At 37.0% G+C, this 16,879-nt stretch overlaps 1 protein-coding gene across 20 annotated transcripts in view; it reads right to left on the reverse strand.

Moving 5' to 3' along the window:
- LOC121319840 (protein furry homolog-like) overlaps window positions 1-16,879 on the reverse strand; it is a 183,340-nt gene that overhangs the window by 18,858 nt on the left and 147,603 nt on the right. For 11 of the 20 annotated variants that reach the window (XM_041257812.1, XM_041257831.1, XM_041257821.1 and 8 more), the window contains 7 exons: window positions 15,393-15,593; window positions 12,065-12,226; window positions 10,081-10,155; window positions 9,775-9,951; window positions 8,973-8,981; window positions 8,033-8,233; window positions 4,444-4,638 (listed from right to left, as the gene is read on the reverse strand). In XM_041257812.1, coding sequence (XP_041113746.1) covers window positions 4,444-4,638; window positions 8,033-8,233; window positions 8,973-8,981; window positions 9,775-9,951; window positions 10,081-10,155; window positions 12,065-12,226; window positions 15,393-15,593 — 1,020 coding nt within the window. The remainder of the gene's footprint in view (window positions 1-4,443; window positions 4,639-8,032; window positions 8,234-8,972; window positions 8,982-9,774; window positions 9,952-10,080; window positions 10,156-12,064; window positions 12,227-15,392; window positions 15,594-16,879) is intronic. The other 9 variants (XM_041257864.1, XM_041257854.1, XM_041257794.1 and 6 more) reach the window with 4 other exon arrangements.

Genomic DNA, 16,879 nt, shown 5'->3' on the forward strand with positions numbered 1-16,879 from the left:
CCGGAGTTAAGGTAGAAAAGAGAGAATAAATAATATTACTAATGATGTGTCACCGATCTGCAGAATGCAGGAGCAGGCAAGCCCACAGCTGCTGCTGGCCAGAAGGCCGCGAAAAACCGACTCGCAGTGAAAAAACAAATAAATTATGCTGGGTCATTCTCTATGTAAAGCTGAAAAGGCTGAAATAGAAAATGGTGCTGAGCGCCATCCTGCACGCAGTTTTGTCTCCTGTGACGTCTGGGAGTAAGACGCAGCTTTGGTAGATTGTTCCGTTGAATTGGGCTTAACACACTGACCCATTGTGTAATGGATGCATTTCATACTTGAAAGGGAACAGCACATTTTTCACATGACTGCTGCCAAACAATTTTTTATACAATTTTAGAATATGGTTTCTGAGATACCATTAGAGATAACTAGAAGACTACTTATAAATCAACACATGTACTATAAAGAAGAGAAATACTGTCTTGCTTCCAAAATGCTTATAATTTATGTCATTATTATTTAAACCTTTTAAGGCTGACTAATAAGGATGACTAACAGTACTGACGGTTGCTATCTGAACCCTTTATGGATGTCATTCCATTTACTATATATCAATGCCTTTTAATTTATGCTTCATCCTTGGAGACACATTCTGAAATATGCAGGTGCTTAGAATGCCTAATTTCTAGTGGTACACATGCAGAATATTTGGTTATTATCACGACCCTGGTTCCCTGAAAAATGAATGTAACCATTACCGAATTGGATGTACTCTGTGCAGCCCAAATTACCTGAGCCCAAATAAGCTGTTCCTTTAAGAAGCCATGTCTGTCAGGCATTGACTATGCTCCCAGGGGACATCAACGGCTTTCGCATACTGATCAGCGCTATTTTCTACTCAGGCCTACTGCATTGGGGTGAAAGCAGCGACCTTGAAGGTTAATGGTTACATTTCTATTTCAGGGAACCAGGGTTATGATATTAACCTAACGTTCCATTTCAATTACGAAATGTAACCATTACCGAATGGGATGCAATACCCAAGCCGTCGCAAGTGAAGGACTTACAGCACCGGCAGAAGTGATAAAAAGGAAGATAAAAACTGCCTTAAGCATTGTGGCCCAAAGATCGATTGAGGGTCCATGGCATAGGGTCCACAATCCAGTGAGGGAGGGGCCCTCCTATAGTGTTGATGCTGCAAGGTTTAAACAGTAACCACAGCATTAAAACACCAGAAGTCGAATTAAGGTGCGTAGTTAACTATGCCAGGACTTAAAGTAGAAGTTAATGAAAAAGTGTGTTAAGTGTCCAAAAACGTTATTATTAGATAATAGAAATTTAACCATTACTGAATGGGTATTTACCTCCTAAAGATCCAAAACCTGAATAAAATATATTTTATATAAAGCGACCTTGACGGCTAATGGTTAAATTTCTATTTCAGGGAGCCAAGGTTACAATAATGACTCGTGGTGTTGTCAATACACGTCTCTCTTCTATCTCCGGGGAAAAATTATGAACTGCCCGCAGCTCCAAAACACTTATGTGGAGACCCTCCCATGGGCTCTGGACCTGTGGCAGCAAAACCCTAGTGCTGCTAGCTCACAGAGGCTTGCGCATGCAGCTTTTACTTTGGAGCAGGAAGCCAGTAATAGTGGAGGCCTCTGTGTTGCATGCCCTGAAACCACATCGGTGCATTAGTTCTAGCAGGGGCTGCAAGAACTAGCGCCTGATTCTGGGGCTGAGGGTGCCTAGGCCACCAGTGCTTCACCGGCCTATGGACTGGGGGTTTCTGCTTGGGGAGAAGGCATGCCAACTCCTTGGAGGTTTCCCATACCTGGGGAGACCATTTTAGCATCTCATCCACTACCAGTCCAAATGTATGCTCCAGTGTCACAGACGTATCTAGCAAGGACACTTTGTCCTTGAAAGGCACTCTGGCCTGAGCAAGCCAGAGCTGCCTTCATGCTGCCACCAATGTGGCACTGCTTCTGCCCAACGCCTGTCCACTGTACTTAGATAACTGGAGCAGGTGGTCATTGACTAAGTGCAACTCAGTATGGACTGGTAAGCCACAGTATGCTAATGTTCCTACCAAAGTGCGTGCAAAAGGCTGAGGTTGCATAAACCTTTTTCAGCATCATCTCCATGATGCAGCATTGTTTATTGGGTTTATCTGCACCAAAGAGGCAATGGAAGCCTCAACAGGCAGAAACCGGGCCAAGGCCCAGTTTATCTGCCTTGTGCACTGTATAAAATGTCTAATGACCTTCAGCCAGATGCGCCCTGGACAACTGCACCTTGGGGGGGATGACCACAGCAAATGCCACGGTGAGACTTAATCAGAACCTAGGCTAAAAATAATTATCCACTTTAAGAGACAGAATTACAGTGAAAATATCCGTTTTGACTGAATAGTCATTGCTTACTCTTCTCAGGCAGGCTGAAAATAAATGGTGTTGATAAATATGTGAAAGCCTTTGATATATCTCCTGGGGGCGGAGTCAACATGACGCAGACAGGGCTTCTTAAAATTCTAGCCATTTCCAGCCCGACCCGAACCCACAACCCACTGCAGGACCATCTTCTTACCAGTGACTCGACCGGCTTTAATAAGACCTACAACCCAACCTGAACCAGCAAGTGTTTGTCCTTTACCTACTGTCTGTGTTGACTGGCTCTCACATTCACACATCTCTACCATTCTACGCAGAGTGAATTTATACAATAGGCTATACAGTATGATAACTTTCTCTAGTGGTCTGGATATATATTTATGTACTTTACTATAAAATACCTGTCTATTCCTTTCGAGACACCAGCTGAAAGGGAGCTACACCTGTGCTTTCGCAGAGATGTACCAATTTTGTGGCTGTCGTACACAAAATATAATGACAGGTTTTACAAGTAACCAGTAAATCCAGTCACGTGTTAATTATTTGCATTTGCTACATTTCCAAAATAATAATTCCATACTTCTGATTTACCTCTCAAACTATTATCCACTACATGATACAAACCCTGCGCTATCTTTCTATTATCCACTGCATGATAGAAACCCTGTTTCACCTCATCCACATACATTTTTAATATCACCAAGCAGACGTGATAAAAGGTTCTTGCGACGTATCAAACATGCGGCAATACAAACTGAGAACACTGTTTAGTCAGCTGACTCCTCCCTAATCGCCTCCTGCTTTAGTGCAGAAAATACCAGTACATTTACCTTCTAATGGTTTATTTGGGAAAGGGTTACAAGCAAGTATGCTGAAAGGACATAAGTTTTTTGTGATTCAAATTCAGACCGAGCCTTACCCGAAAATGATATTTTTTGAACTGCACACGAACAGCAAACTGCGAAAAAGTTAAAATTCAGAGCCGAACTCGACCTGCTTTTGCAGGTCACCCGTGGTTACTCAACCTGATGCAGGCATAGAGCACATCCCTTTCGGTAATGGGTAGATTTCGTAACTGAAAGGGAACTATAGACGTAACAGATGTTTAGAATGACTTTGTTTTTGGCCTCACTCTTTTTAAATAACTTCATGGGGTGTGTGTGTGTATATATATATAATTTTATATACCCATATATATATAATGATATGATATCTGCATATATCTACAAAGATATAGTGCATATATATATATATTATATATATATATGCGCATATCATTAATGCTATAAGTGAACACTTATTTTGGTAACATTATGTCAGAAGCCACTATGAGAAAGTGTCAGTTAACAACATGAAACATTTCTACAAAAGTGAAAGTTGTTATGTTAGTATCACTCATGTTCTGAAAATATTAGTTTGTTAAAAGAGATGCACACTTCCTAATCCCAATCAGGTCTTATACCCTATGAAATTCAAAAGTGGTTTGAAATATACTTACAGACTAGTCGGCCAAGAAGCCAGGTGTTGGTAAAATCCACAGGCCATTTTGTGAAATATTAATACAAATTGCAATTTAGCCTTTATTTTTTTTTTTTTGAAGGCCTGAATCTAAATCATACTAGCACAGCTGTGGCCTGAGGTGTGCTCCCTTGATCTCTTCCCAATCACCCAGCGTGCAGGCAAAGCAAAGGCAAGTGAGAGTCCCACACCCAGGAAAACAGAGACTAGCCTATTACTACCACTACCACTAAAACATTCTTCCATTCCTACCACTTTAAGCGACATTTGTACATTTTTAATCTGTGAGGGAACATTTCTTTGCTTCAAAATTTTGACAGACATTAAATTCTGCCCAGGGCCATCTCAGGTTAGAACAACTAGCAGTAAAGTAAATCAGCATGCTTTCTTTCAAGATAAAACAAGCAGATGTAAAAAAAAACAAAAAACAAAACACTAACAAATAAATAAATAAATACATAATTAATCAATTAATTAAAACAGAGAAGAAAAAAAGAGAATGAAATTAAAAGGAGCCCAGGTTGGCCATGCACCAGCTCACACTGCTCTTCCCGATTGATCCCACCTCAGGCAGCTGGCTGTTTGTGCTATCTGGAGCAGCAAGCTCGAGGTTGGAACTCTCAGCCCGGGGTGATGCTGCCTCCTCAGTTACTGCACTGCAGGAGGACTCCTGGGAGTGGAGAAGGGAATCCACGTGATTGGAGGATGCTTCGTCTGTTGCAGAGTCGCTGTTGAGCTATAAACATAAATCAACACAAATTATTATAATAGTCAAAAAGACAATTCATATCTCTTAACCGTCTTTTAAACATTGTATGACTTTTGATGCCTCCAAGTAACAGCTCATGTTGGTTTCATATTATTTACATGTCTTGAAATCCCTACAATACTTCAATGCAGCCCAATAGGAATTTCCTGTTCTGTGCTTTTACCTTTTAAGGAGAGTCTTTTTGCTGGAATAGTTTTCAAGGGTCAGGGGTGGAACATTCTCTCTCCCTTAGTGTTTGCATTTCACAAACTGAAAGGGCTCAGCAGTAATCTATCATGTATCCTTCATGTACAGCTCATCAAGCCACACTCAGTTTGCTGTGGCTTCAAGTGGTTAGTTTTTGGAATTCGTGAGCTTTTGGAACTTTATGTTCTATAGTTCTTGCAAATATTATTTCCTTAGTTTTTAGAATTTAATATAAATTAGGTCACCAACACAAACACAGGAAACAGTTTTTTCTAATACACAATAGGTTAAGTAGAAAACTTCCCAGGTACCATGGTAAATCTGCAATACATCGAGGCATGTCACAGAATACCATGGCTAACGTGCAGCGCAGCTTCAAGTGTAAAACAAATACTTTGGGCGCCAGAGAGCTTTTAAGAATTGAATGGGCTGTAGACCGTTCTTCATATGATTCCTTCTCTCTCTTGGGTACTGTAATTTTATTAAATTAAATGTATTGATCGACAATGAGACTAGTAAAGCAAAACAACCATTTGTTAAATGCTATTTTAATTTAAATGTAATTCAGGTTTCCTTTTTTTAATTTTTTTTTTTTTATATAAACATATTCTAGGAATGGGACAGGATACAAGTTTAAAAACAAAACCCCTGAAAAGCATTTCAGTTTAAATAACATTTAATATGGGCTAAATACTGTAGATGTACTCATTTCTACACATGGCTGAAGCAGATTTTGAAAAGTAACAAAAATAAATAATAATAATAATAAATATAATAATAATAATAATAATAAATAATAATAATAATAATAATAATAATAATTACTCCATTATTTAATTACAGTGCTGTGTAAGATGTCAAATAACATTTGTTGTTTGTATCACAGTTATTTTTTAATTGATATTTGCTGTACTGTACAGTATCTTAAAAAAAAATACTGCATTTTCATTGGGTCAGCAACTGGTAACAACATGATAACATTAAATGTTATTTTATACCATTTTTGCAAGTAATCAAAAGATGCAATTGTTTTGGTCAAGTTTAATACTACTTGGTGCAAAACTGAAAGGTTTCTATCAAGCTGGACGGTTCAGCGGATTAAATTACTGTCTACTCATGCAAATGATCCATGTATAATCAAAACATTTTGTGTATTTTAGATTGCAGGGATGTGGGGTTTTAAACCGTTAGAATCAGGGATCAGAGATTTATAAGCTGCAGAATCAGGAATACAAATCAGAATAGTAGTTTTCAATACTGGTGAATGGGAATTTGACAAAAAAACACCTACATGTTATCTTTGAAGTAGATTGGAATTCTAACTGAGTGTTTTGAAGTTATGAATTAAATAAGAAAGCTACAGATTCTAACTAATGAACAGGAACAAGTATTAATTAATAATATTGTACATGTGCAGTAAATATGTAATTAATGTCATAACTATCTACTGTATATACCTACATAGTTATGAAAATAAAATTAATATGTAAACTCCTTTCACATTGCTATGCTCACGTGCATACAGTAAAAAAAAAAAAAAAAAAAAAATCACAGTAGACCCCAGTATAGAAAATTACTGTGCTGTGCTTTTATTTTTTTTTAAATAAAGAATTCTTAATCCTCGATTCTAATTTCCATACAGTTTTCCAATTTTGAGTACAGGGTTCAGTTCTTTCTACTGCATTTTTACTCTGTTATTCATAGTTTTCCAATTTTTCCTGTAAAAATGAAAATTAACAGGGCTGTGTTGGCTAATCACAGCAGCTTTCTAACGCATGTGGATGAAAGTAAAATAAAAAATGAAGTGTTTTCTTTATTGCTAAGATTCCAAACATCTTTGAAAGAACACTTTCAAAGAACGTAGTCTGTGTAGTATTAACAATATTTAACAAACCTTGAAAGAAAATGCTGTGAACAGGACAGATCTCTATATTAATGAATGCGGCACAAAAAATGTGATAATGGCAGATTCAACAGGTTCAAACTGTAAGACATCTCCACATCTTTAAAACAACAATTACTTAGCTTCTGAACCAATAAAGTATGACTAGAGAATGTTTTTGCATTTTTAAAGTGCTACTTAATCCAAACACTCCATTTACATAACACCAAAGTATGTTGTGCTTTTTTAACATTATAACCTGGTAGAGAAAATAAGCGTCTAAAATCTTGATCTTGATAATATAAATTCTGTTTTCTAGCCAAAGTAACCCTAAATCTAGTGTTGCTTTTGTTCCATTTAGGTTATATGCAATTGTCACCATTTCTTTTTTCCATATATATTCTTGAGCTTCAGTTCCTGTTTAAAAGGTGATACAGTGCCATATGATTTGAAACAACACCATATGGTGTACAGCCAGTGGGTTTTGAGTTCTAATGAAAAATGTGCCACCCAGTAGTTTATAGGGGGCTTTTTATTACAAATATCATTGACACGACGCTTGTCCACGGCAACTGATGAGAAACCAGTGGTACACCACAGTAACATGCAACACACCTACCACAGTAATGGGGAAGTTTTCCACTTTTGAAAAAACCTCTCTGAAAACATGATCTAAATCTTATCTGACAAGAAAAAAAAGTGCAGTTCTCAAAGTTTATTGTGATTTGTTTGTAATGGAGGAATTACAAATGATCTGTAGAGAAGTGAATATTAGTCATTTTGCACACACACACAGACAATGAACATGTTAGTTGTTAAAACCATTCCCTCTGTCACAGAAATGCATGAATAAGCAGTTTTTGTTTACTTTTGGTTATTACATTCAAAATGTAACTTAGCAAAAATGCAGCACCACGCAACAAGATTCAAATGACCAGAGAGAAAAAAATGGTACAGGATCATGCTGTTAGTATTTAGAAGTGTTGCAGAAAGTTTTTCCACATGGAGATATTATATGTAGTTTAATTGAATTAGGTGTGTTGATTGTTCTATCTGAACAGTTCTATCTGTACATGCTTGACTTTTTAGGGTCCTGGAACATTTTTCACTAAAAAACAAACAAAAAAAAGTTGAGAAACTTACCTAAAACCATTATAACAACTAATTAAACAAAAAGCTTGATTTTCAAAGGTCCAGTCAATGCAGAAGCAAGCAGCTAGTAGCATCCACTCAGGCCAAAACACACATCAGGCAGGAGGGCATGCGGGCCCAAACAAGAAAACAGTGACTTACTATCTGTGAGCGGGAAAGTATCTGGCTAGCGGTCAGTACCTCCTCCTCTGATGATTCATCAGTGTCCTCCTGATTGGTGAGGTTCAGGCTGGGTGTGCTGCCCGAGTACTGGCACTCCTGAAGGGATGGCGTGTCCCCTTTGTCAGTGCTGTCTAATGATCGCCTGCGCACCCCCCAATTGAAGTTATCCATGCTCTCCCCCTGTGGTGACGCAAATCACAATGGTTAGCATGTTGATTTAGATGGTAGTCAGAGTACTGCACAAAAATAAGAAGGGACTACACAGTTGTCAGTGTCTAATTTTAAAATAAGGGCACCAGCTCAGTCCTGAACGTGATATCTGTTATTTTGCAGTACACAGAGTAAACAGATTATGCGTATTCATTTCTCGATTCACTGCATGCAGTTATGATGAGCTCAATGGAATGTAAACACCAAAAGACTAATTTCTAATAGAACTCATCACTTAGCATGTTTGTTGTTGTGCTTTTAATTGTGCAGACTGGACACTGAATATCACTGCCATTAAAAACAAACAAAAAAAAAAAAAACTTAGGAAGTAATGTTGTCAACAAGCCTTATCCTAATCCTAATCCTGATTAAGCAGCATGTCAAATGCTCAGCCATCACACTGGTTATGGCTACAGTATTAACAAAACACACATACAAATATATACATTGGCAGCAACAACAGTGGAAACAACTAGATGAAAGCAAACAATAACACATTCTGCACAGTTACTATTTATAACCCTACAAAAATAAATTACATTAAATCAACTTGTATTTTTTAGTACTTTTTCATTTTTTCATTTTTTTACAAATAGACTTGTGTTTTCCCTCTTACACACTTATAAAATGTAATTGTACATCTGCAGACATAAGACTTACACAAGCTTAACATTAACTAAACAATGCACTGCACCAGGCTGCAACTTACCTGCAGCTCCTGGTTAGCAAAAAAGGAAAGAGACAAGTGAATTAGAAAGAATAGAAAAAAAAATTGCGACAGACGTACAAGGAACAGACAGGAAGACTCTCATTTAAACTTTGGTCACTTCACACACACACTCAGCAAGAAACAGTGGAAACTCTTTTATGAGAATTTACCTATTGTCCGAGTAAGTGTCTCCCTACATTAACTACCACTGGGATAATCCTCCCTTTGAAATAAATAGTTGTTCATTTTACTTAAGGTCATATCAGAAATGTTATGTGTAATTTTCTTTTAGTTTAGGTAATCTAGTATTATTAATTATGCAACACATGGCACTTTAGACTCTTGATCTAACTATAGTATTTCTTTAAATCTCAAATCACTTGTATACACTAGGGTTCATCACTGCAACACTAATGAATCACTTGAATTAAAACAAAAGAACACAAAATAAAATTAAATTTCAGATTACAAATATAGGATAATTTACACACCACTAAATTCGTGTTTTTTTTTTTTTTTGTTGTTCATCAAAACATACCCTCATAACTAGAGTAACTAGAGTAAGTGAATTACATCTATTAACAACAATAACCATCAAAAGTAACGACCTTTTACCTGGTTTAATGAGAGATTATTTTATTTGAAGGATCTTAGCTGACTAAGAAGAATGTTTAAAGAGTTGTTATTATATGTGTTAATATGTGTTTCTCAGGGCAGAACCTAAATGGACAGAACCGTGTCCCAGTGTAAATGTCTCCAGAACTCTGAAGCTGTCACTCACCAGTGGGACCAAACACCTCACCTCTGCATCTTCCAACTCCACATCTAGAAAGTCAAAGTCCTTGAAGACTCCAAACTGCTGTTCGCTGCTGGTGTCCTCCACTGCTGTACCCTCCTCTTGGATTGCCTCCTCAGTGGTGGAGATGAGGCTTGTCTGCTGGTCTCCTGCATCTAGGTCCTCATTAGATGAAAATACAACCTGAAAACCAGACAGATTTGGAACACATTTGATCAGTTAATTGGATCCAATTGTCATAATTTTTAAAGATGTATATATAGTACTCATGCTGCACCTTGTATTCAAAATTATGAAATTTAAGTAACCTACCGATGGGTTTTTTGGAAGACCAGATTCTGGGCCACACAGTGAAAGCACATTCATCAGCTTCTCCCTGGTTCTCCTCTGAAATACAGTGATGATTAGTTGACAGTAACATCAGTGATGACAGCAAGAATTGCTCAAACCCACTGGTGAAAAACTGGATGGAAAAATAAGTGCTTTAAACAAGCTGTTTAGAAACACACGGTCCAGAGGATGACATGATGACTTCAGTATATATATATATATATATATATATATATATATATATATATATATATATATATATATATATATATATATATATATACAGTATTGTGCAAAAGTTTTAGGCAGGTGTGAAAAAATGCTGTAAAGTAAGAATGCTTTCAAAAATAGACATGTTAATAGATTATATTTATCAATTAACTAAATGCAAAGTGAGTGAACAGAAGAAAAATCTAAATCAAATCCATATTTGGTGTAACCACCCTTTGCCTTCAAAACAGCATCAATTCTTCTAGGTACACTTGCACAAAGTCAGGGATTTTGTAGGCATATAGTCAGGTGTATGATTAAACAATTATACCAGACAGATGCTAATGATCATCAATTCAATATGTAGGTTGAAACACAATCATTAACTGAAACAGAAACAGCTGTTTAAGAGGAATAAAACTGGGTGAGGAACAGCCAAACTCAGCTAACAAGGTGAGGTTGCTGAAGACAGTTTACTGTCAAAAGTCATACACCATGGCAAGACTGAGCACAGCAACAAGACACAAGGTAGTTATACTGCATCAGCAAGGTCTCTCCCAGGCAGAAATTTCAAGGCAGACAGGGGTTTCCAGATGTGCTGTCCAAGCTCTTTTGAAGAAGCACAAAGAAACGGGCAATGTTGAGGACCGTAGACGCAGTGGTCGGCCAAGGAAACTTACTGCAGCAGATGAAAGACACATCATGCTTACTTCCCTTCGCAATCGGAAGATGTCCAGCAATGCCATCAGCTCAGAATTGGCAGAAAACAGTGGGACCATGGTACACCCATCTACTGTCCGGAGAAGTCTGGTCAGAAGTAGCCTTCATGGAAGACTTGCAGCCAAAAAGCCATACCTCCGACATGGAAACAAGGCCAAGCGACTCAACTATGCACGAAAACACAGGAACTGGGGTGCAGAAAAATGGCAGCAGGTGCTCTGGACTGATGAGTCAAAATTTGAAATATTTGGCTGTAGCAGAAGGCAGTTTGTTCGCCGAAGAGCTGGAGAGCGGTACACGAATGAGTGTCTGCAGGCAACAGTGAAGCATGGTGGAGGTTCCTTGCAAGTTTGGGGCTGCATTTCTGCAAATGAAGTTGGGGATTTGGTCAGAATTAATGTTCTCCTCAATGCTAAGAAGTACAGACAGATACTTATCCATCATGCAATACCATCAGGGAGGCATCTGATTGGCCCCAAATTTATTCTGCAGCATGACAATGACCCCAAACATACAGTGAAAGTCATTAAGAACTATCTTCAGCATAAAGAAGAACAAGGAGTCCTGGAAATGACGGTATGGCCCCCACAGAGCCCTGATCTCAACATCATCGAGTCTGTCTGGGATTACATGGAGAGAGAAGCAACTGAGGCTGCCTAAATCCACAGAAGAACTGTGGTTAGTTCTCCAAGATGTTTGGGCCAACCTACCTGCCGAGTTCCTTCAAAAACTGTGTGCAAGTGTACCTAGAAGAACTGATGCTGTTTTGAAGGCAAAGGGTGGTCACACCAAATATTGATTTGATGTACATTTTTCTTCTGTTCACTCACTTGCATTTTGTTAATTCATAAATATAAACTATTAACATGTCTATTTTTGAAAGCATTCTTACTTTACAGCATTTTTTCACACCTGCCTAAAACTTTTGCACAGTTTTTGGTTGGGAGGTCAAGATTCTGGGAGATATACCATGGTTGACATATAACTTCTTGTCTACGATCTAACCAGTACAGAAAAACTTGTTGCGTTGTACTACCTGAGATAACTGTGGCCTTTTCCAGCTGACTGGCACCAGACCATTTGAATTAGAGCCTGATGAAGTTGAGGAGGTGCTTCTTGTAACAGCTATGACTTTAGGCTTTCCATTCCGGCCTGCAGCACTGTGTTGATCTCCATATTTATGCCCTATGATTGGCGTCTGGGGACAGGGGTTACATTGATGTTTCATTACAGCACAGATAACGATTTACATTGAAAAACATGTTACAGTAAAATTTTAAATCTGGTAAATCTTAAGTTTTACCAGTAACTGTCAACATTTACCAAGTAAAGGTGGTAAATGTCCAGAATTATGAAGAAATATGTTGCTTTTCGGACATTTACCGGTTATGATTTACCAATGCTTATTGGTAAATGCAGGTATATCATCGAATATTGTATTTTATTCCTGCATATACATTGTTAATTAACAAAATAATCATTAAATGTTGAAGAATATTTATTTCTGCATATAAATTTTTGATTAACAAAATAATAACTAATGAGCTTACAATAATGCTCAATTGAGCATAAATGCATGAAGACGATTAGAAACACATTCAGCCATTAACCAAAGGCACGTGGTTATTGTTGAGATTTACCAGTAAATGTCCAAAGTGTTATCGTGTTTACTTCTGACATTTCGCACTTTACTTGGTAAATGTCGACATTTACCTGTAAATCTTGAGATTTGCTAATATTCTAACTTTTACAGTAACATAGACTCAGGGGCGTGCAATTGTTGAAGTAAACTTCTCGTCCAAGAGACAAAATGTTGGGGAAATCTATGTGTTTCTTAAAAATCTACTTGCCCCCTCCCAAAACACAAAGAATATACACTTATACATAAAGTACACACTTGACTACATAGTAGACTCGGAAATAATTTTATAAAATTACACAACTTTTATAATTCGCTAATACCTTAGCGACTATGGAGGTTTTTTTTTTTTAATGTTGTACCTTTACTAGACTGCTGCACTTAATGTCAGGTTCATGTATTAAGCAAGCAGTGTTGCTTATTTGCTAATTTACAAAAAAACATAATAGAAGATCAGCTTCTTCCACAGCTAGCCAATCAGAAGTGAGAGGGGTGGGACGTAAACAAGCATTTTTAAAAATGTTTTTTGTGTAGCTGCTAGACTTCCGCAATTCAGTTTTCAGAAACTCGCTTGGCTCTCTAGAAATATTCCCACAGTATTTTTCTAGCAACAGACTGAACATAGGAAAAATAAATAAATAAAAACTAGTTGTCCAATGGGCAAAGTAGAATGGCACAAGTTGTTGTCCCTCATACAAATCTTGTTGTCCTGGGCGCTGGGCGATATGAATTGCACACCCTTGTTTACTATACCAAAGCTATTACAATAAAACCCATACATAAAGAAAACAAGTAGACTAGATAATTACAAAAGTACCAGCCCTTACCAATGTATCTTAAAGTCAATGCAGCTAACAAAACAATTCCAGAAATCCTGTTGAAATCCAGAAATTCCAGAAATCCTGTTGTACACTTCCATGTATTATAAATAGGTCTCAAATGTCCAGTTGTGAAAAGAGTATGTTATGATCTATATTTTATTTTATATATATATATATATATATATATATATATATATATATATATATATATTATATATATATATATATATATATGGTACTACTACTAGGTTAAATAAAATATTATTTTTACAGCCATATTCAGGGTTGCACTTGATTGGTCATTTCACCCGGAGGTTGTAACTGTCTCCACCCTTTCAATGGTTCATTTCCTGTCATTAACCAACCAGCTGCTTCACCTATGCTTTGCAGCCAGTAAGCTGCTTGACCTCAAAGACAGTGCTGGAAGTGCAAGTTTAACACATATCCTGAGAACAAGGCATGAAACAGCACTTTCTTTAACATAATGTAGTACCATGTAGATATCATGTTTTTAAAATAAAATACGTTTGAAGGAACTAGGGATGCTCCAATTAATAGATTAATCAACTGAAGAGATGATCGCAGATTATTTTTTTCAACATTTAAATTGTGCAGTTCTATTTTTCTATATAAAATAAAATCAACTAATAGATCTGCATTTTCTTCATGGCAGTCCAATCATAAGTGCGGAGTGGCGGGCATAAACAGTTGAAGGTCTTCAGTAGGTTTAACCAATGGGAGAGTCAAAGATCTGCACCTTGTTATACAAGTGTCCAATCATGAGTCAGCAGAGGTGGGGCATAATTGGGAGTTTAATCAGTGGGAAAGTAATACATTTGCCCCAGTTTTACAGCTGTCCAATCATTAGCGGGACATAAATATGTTGGGGTAAGGCTAAATTTTGTGCGATATTAATTTATTGTAGAGACAGTTATTGAGAATTATATTCAAAACTTTGAAATGTCATAAGACAACAGAAACAGAGTCAATTTGGTTACAAATCAATTTTCAAGAACTTTCTCAGAAAAAAATGGAGGTGTGACCAGAAATACTGAACTGATGAAGGCACCAATTCTTCAAATAGAGGTAATTATGTGGAATTGCTTTCTCTGATTTCTGACTACGACAGCATATTAAGCTATCACTTGTCAATAGCCACAGTATTCTCAGGTACCTGTAATAAAATTCAGAACGGCTTAATCTCTTTGATGCCTCAGGTTCTGCTAGATGCAGAAGTACAAGAAGGAAGCCAAGTATGTAGCTTTGAAAGCAACTGACATTCTGTGAAAATATGTTACATTTACTAAAATAAAAATAATAAAAATGCTTTTAAAAAAGACCGAATTTTCATTGGCTTATTTTTCATTGATTTTTTTTATCAATTCTATGTATTACTATACAGCTACTATAAGATCACTGCCTTTATTAAAAATGTGCACGGATTAATCCAATGAGTAATCAACTAATTCACATAAATTATCCAATCAAATGTAATCGATTGACAGCTCTAGTTAGAACACATGTTTCCTTCACAATTAACATACAAGACCTACGTAGCTAATGGAAGTGCAAAACAGGTAAGATTTATTCAATTATTGTGTTAGCTACAATTACTTAATGACAAATCCTGCACCTGAGTTCATTAAAGAGATTCTTTTTAAACCTACAATTACTTTTGTCATTAGCTAAAAACAATAAGAGGTTCTCCAAATGTATATTTGATTACAAAATATATATATATAAAAAAAAAAAAATGCTGTGTGTTCAGCCTGAAAAGCCATCTAAAACCTAGAAGCATTAAGTATAGCTGTTGCAATTGCAACACCAATAACTTTTCAGGACCCTTTACATCACAGAAATCTTTTATTTGGCAACAAAAGAATCCCCCTCATCCATCTCTTTACCTCAGAGATATCAAAATGAAAGTCCAGAGTCTTCCCCGGCAATTCCTTTGAAGAGCTGTTAAAGATTCTGGTGAAGGCAATCTCTGGGGACCCTGAGGATTCTACACTGTATGATCTGTGTACCGCATCCGGCACAACCAGGCTTGCCGAGCGGGACACCACCAACTTCAGGATGTTCTGAGCTTCCTTCCAGTATGGGCTCTAAGGAGAACAATGTTTTCCATTTTTAATCTATGGGATCTTAATGTTCAGTGTTCAGTTTGCTTGCTAAAGTAGCATAAGTAGTTGAAAAAATATTGTTAGTTATAATATCATAATATGAAATGGACACCAAAACTGTATCCATTATTAAATGTACATCAAAATATTAGAAAAATCCAACCTTCCTAATTTTTGTACAGAAGATATAATCAACGTTGATTTCACCAAAATCTTTAGTACCTACTGGATACACATATTACATTACTTATGTTATTAATAACAAAAGCGTGATTATTACTATTAACTAATAGTTGATTTAACTATCTATCCAAATCAACAAACACAAGAATGCTAGCATTGACATGGTAGGAGAAGCTACAACACTAGACAGAAATACAAAGTAATGTGGCTTTTCCAACTAAAAATGTAAGGATTAAATAATCATTGAAAACACAATATAATCATCTATACACATTGATATGCAGAGCATTGATCCTGCTAGTTGCAAGTGCTTGTGAAGCTTCTTATTCTAGCCAGTTTTTTGCCTTTGACAACCTTGATCGTTTCCATATAGACACTGAGCCACATTTGCTACAGGAACTGTTCCACCTGAAGAAGCAGGTTCACCACAGATTCATTCAAACTTGAGACGTGGAAGCAATTTTAATAACTTAACCTCTGTCTTGATTGCTATGTATACAGTACTTTGCCTAGAATGTTTCATGCCCTGGCAGCTGAGCTGTGGATGGGATTGTGAGTAAATGATCTGTTTGGCTGCATCTTCCTACTGCACCCACTTTATTTGCAAACATTTTCATAATATTTGACACAACTGACAGCTTCCTCTGACAGCTGAGCGTGCTCTTGGAGCGCCAAGACTCGGATGCTTCTTCAAGTGTGAAATGCTTTCATCTCAGAGTTTATGCAAAACATCTTGGGCTGTGACAAAAAAGGCAAATTGCTGTCCCCTGTTCCAACAATTGGGCATGTATTACTCTCTTGGAAAGTGGAGAGGGGGTGTGGGTCTGACAGCCAGGGGCTGCATGACAGCTACATTCAATCAGATTTAAAGGAATGGTAAGTCCTCCTAGGGTTAATCCATTCTGGAAGATAAAAATGGAACCAAGGACTGCCTTGTATAAAAATTAAGGCAGTATTAAATCATAGAGCTCTGTCAGCTGTCCCCTGATGAGAACACAATAACCAAAGTGCCAAGTTATTAATAACACACGGCCCACACAACACTCCCTTCTCATCTAATTAGGACTTGGACTCTAACTGAATAA

The sequence above is a fragment of the Polyodon spathula genome, chromosome 1, assembly GCF_017654505.1.
Source record: "Polyodon spathula isolate WHYD16114869_AA chromosome 1, ASM1765450v1, whole genome shotgun sequence".
Lineage (NCBI taxonomy): Eukaryota > Metazoa > Chordata > Actinopteri > Acipenseriformes > Polyodontidae > Polyodon > Polyodon spathula.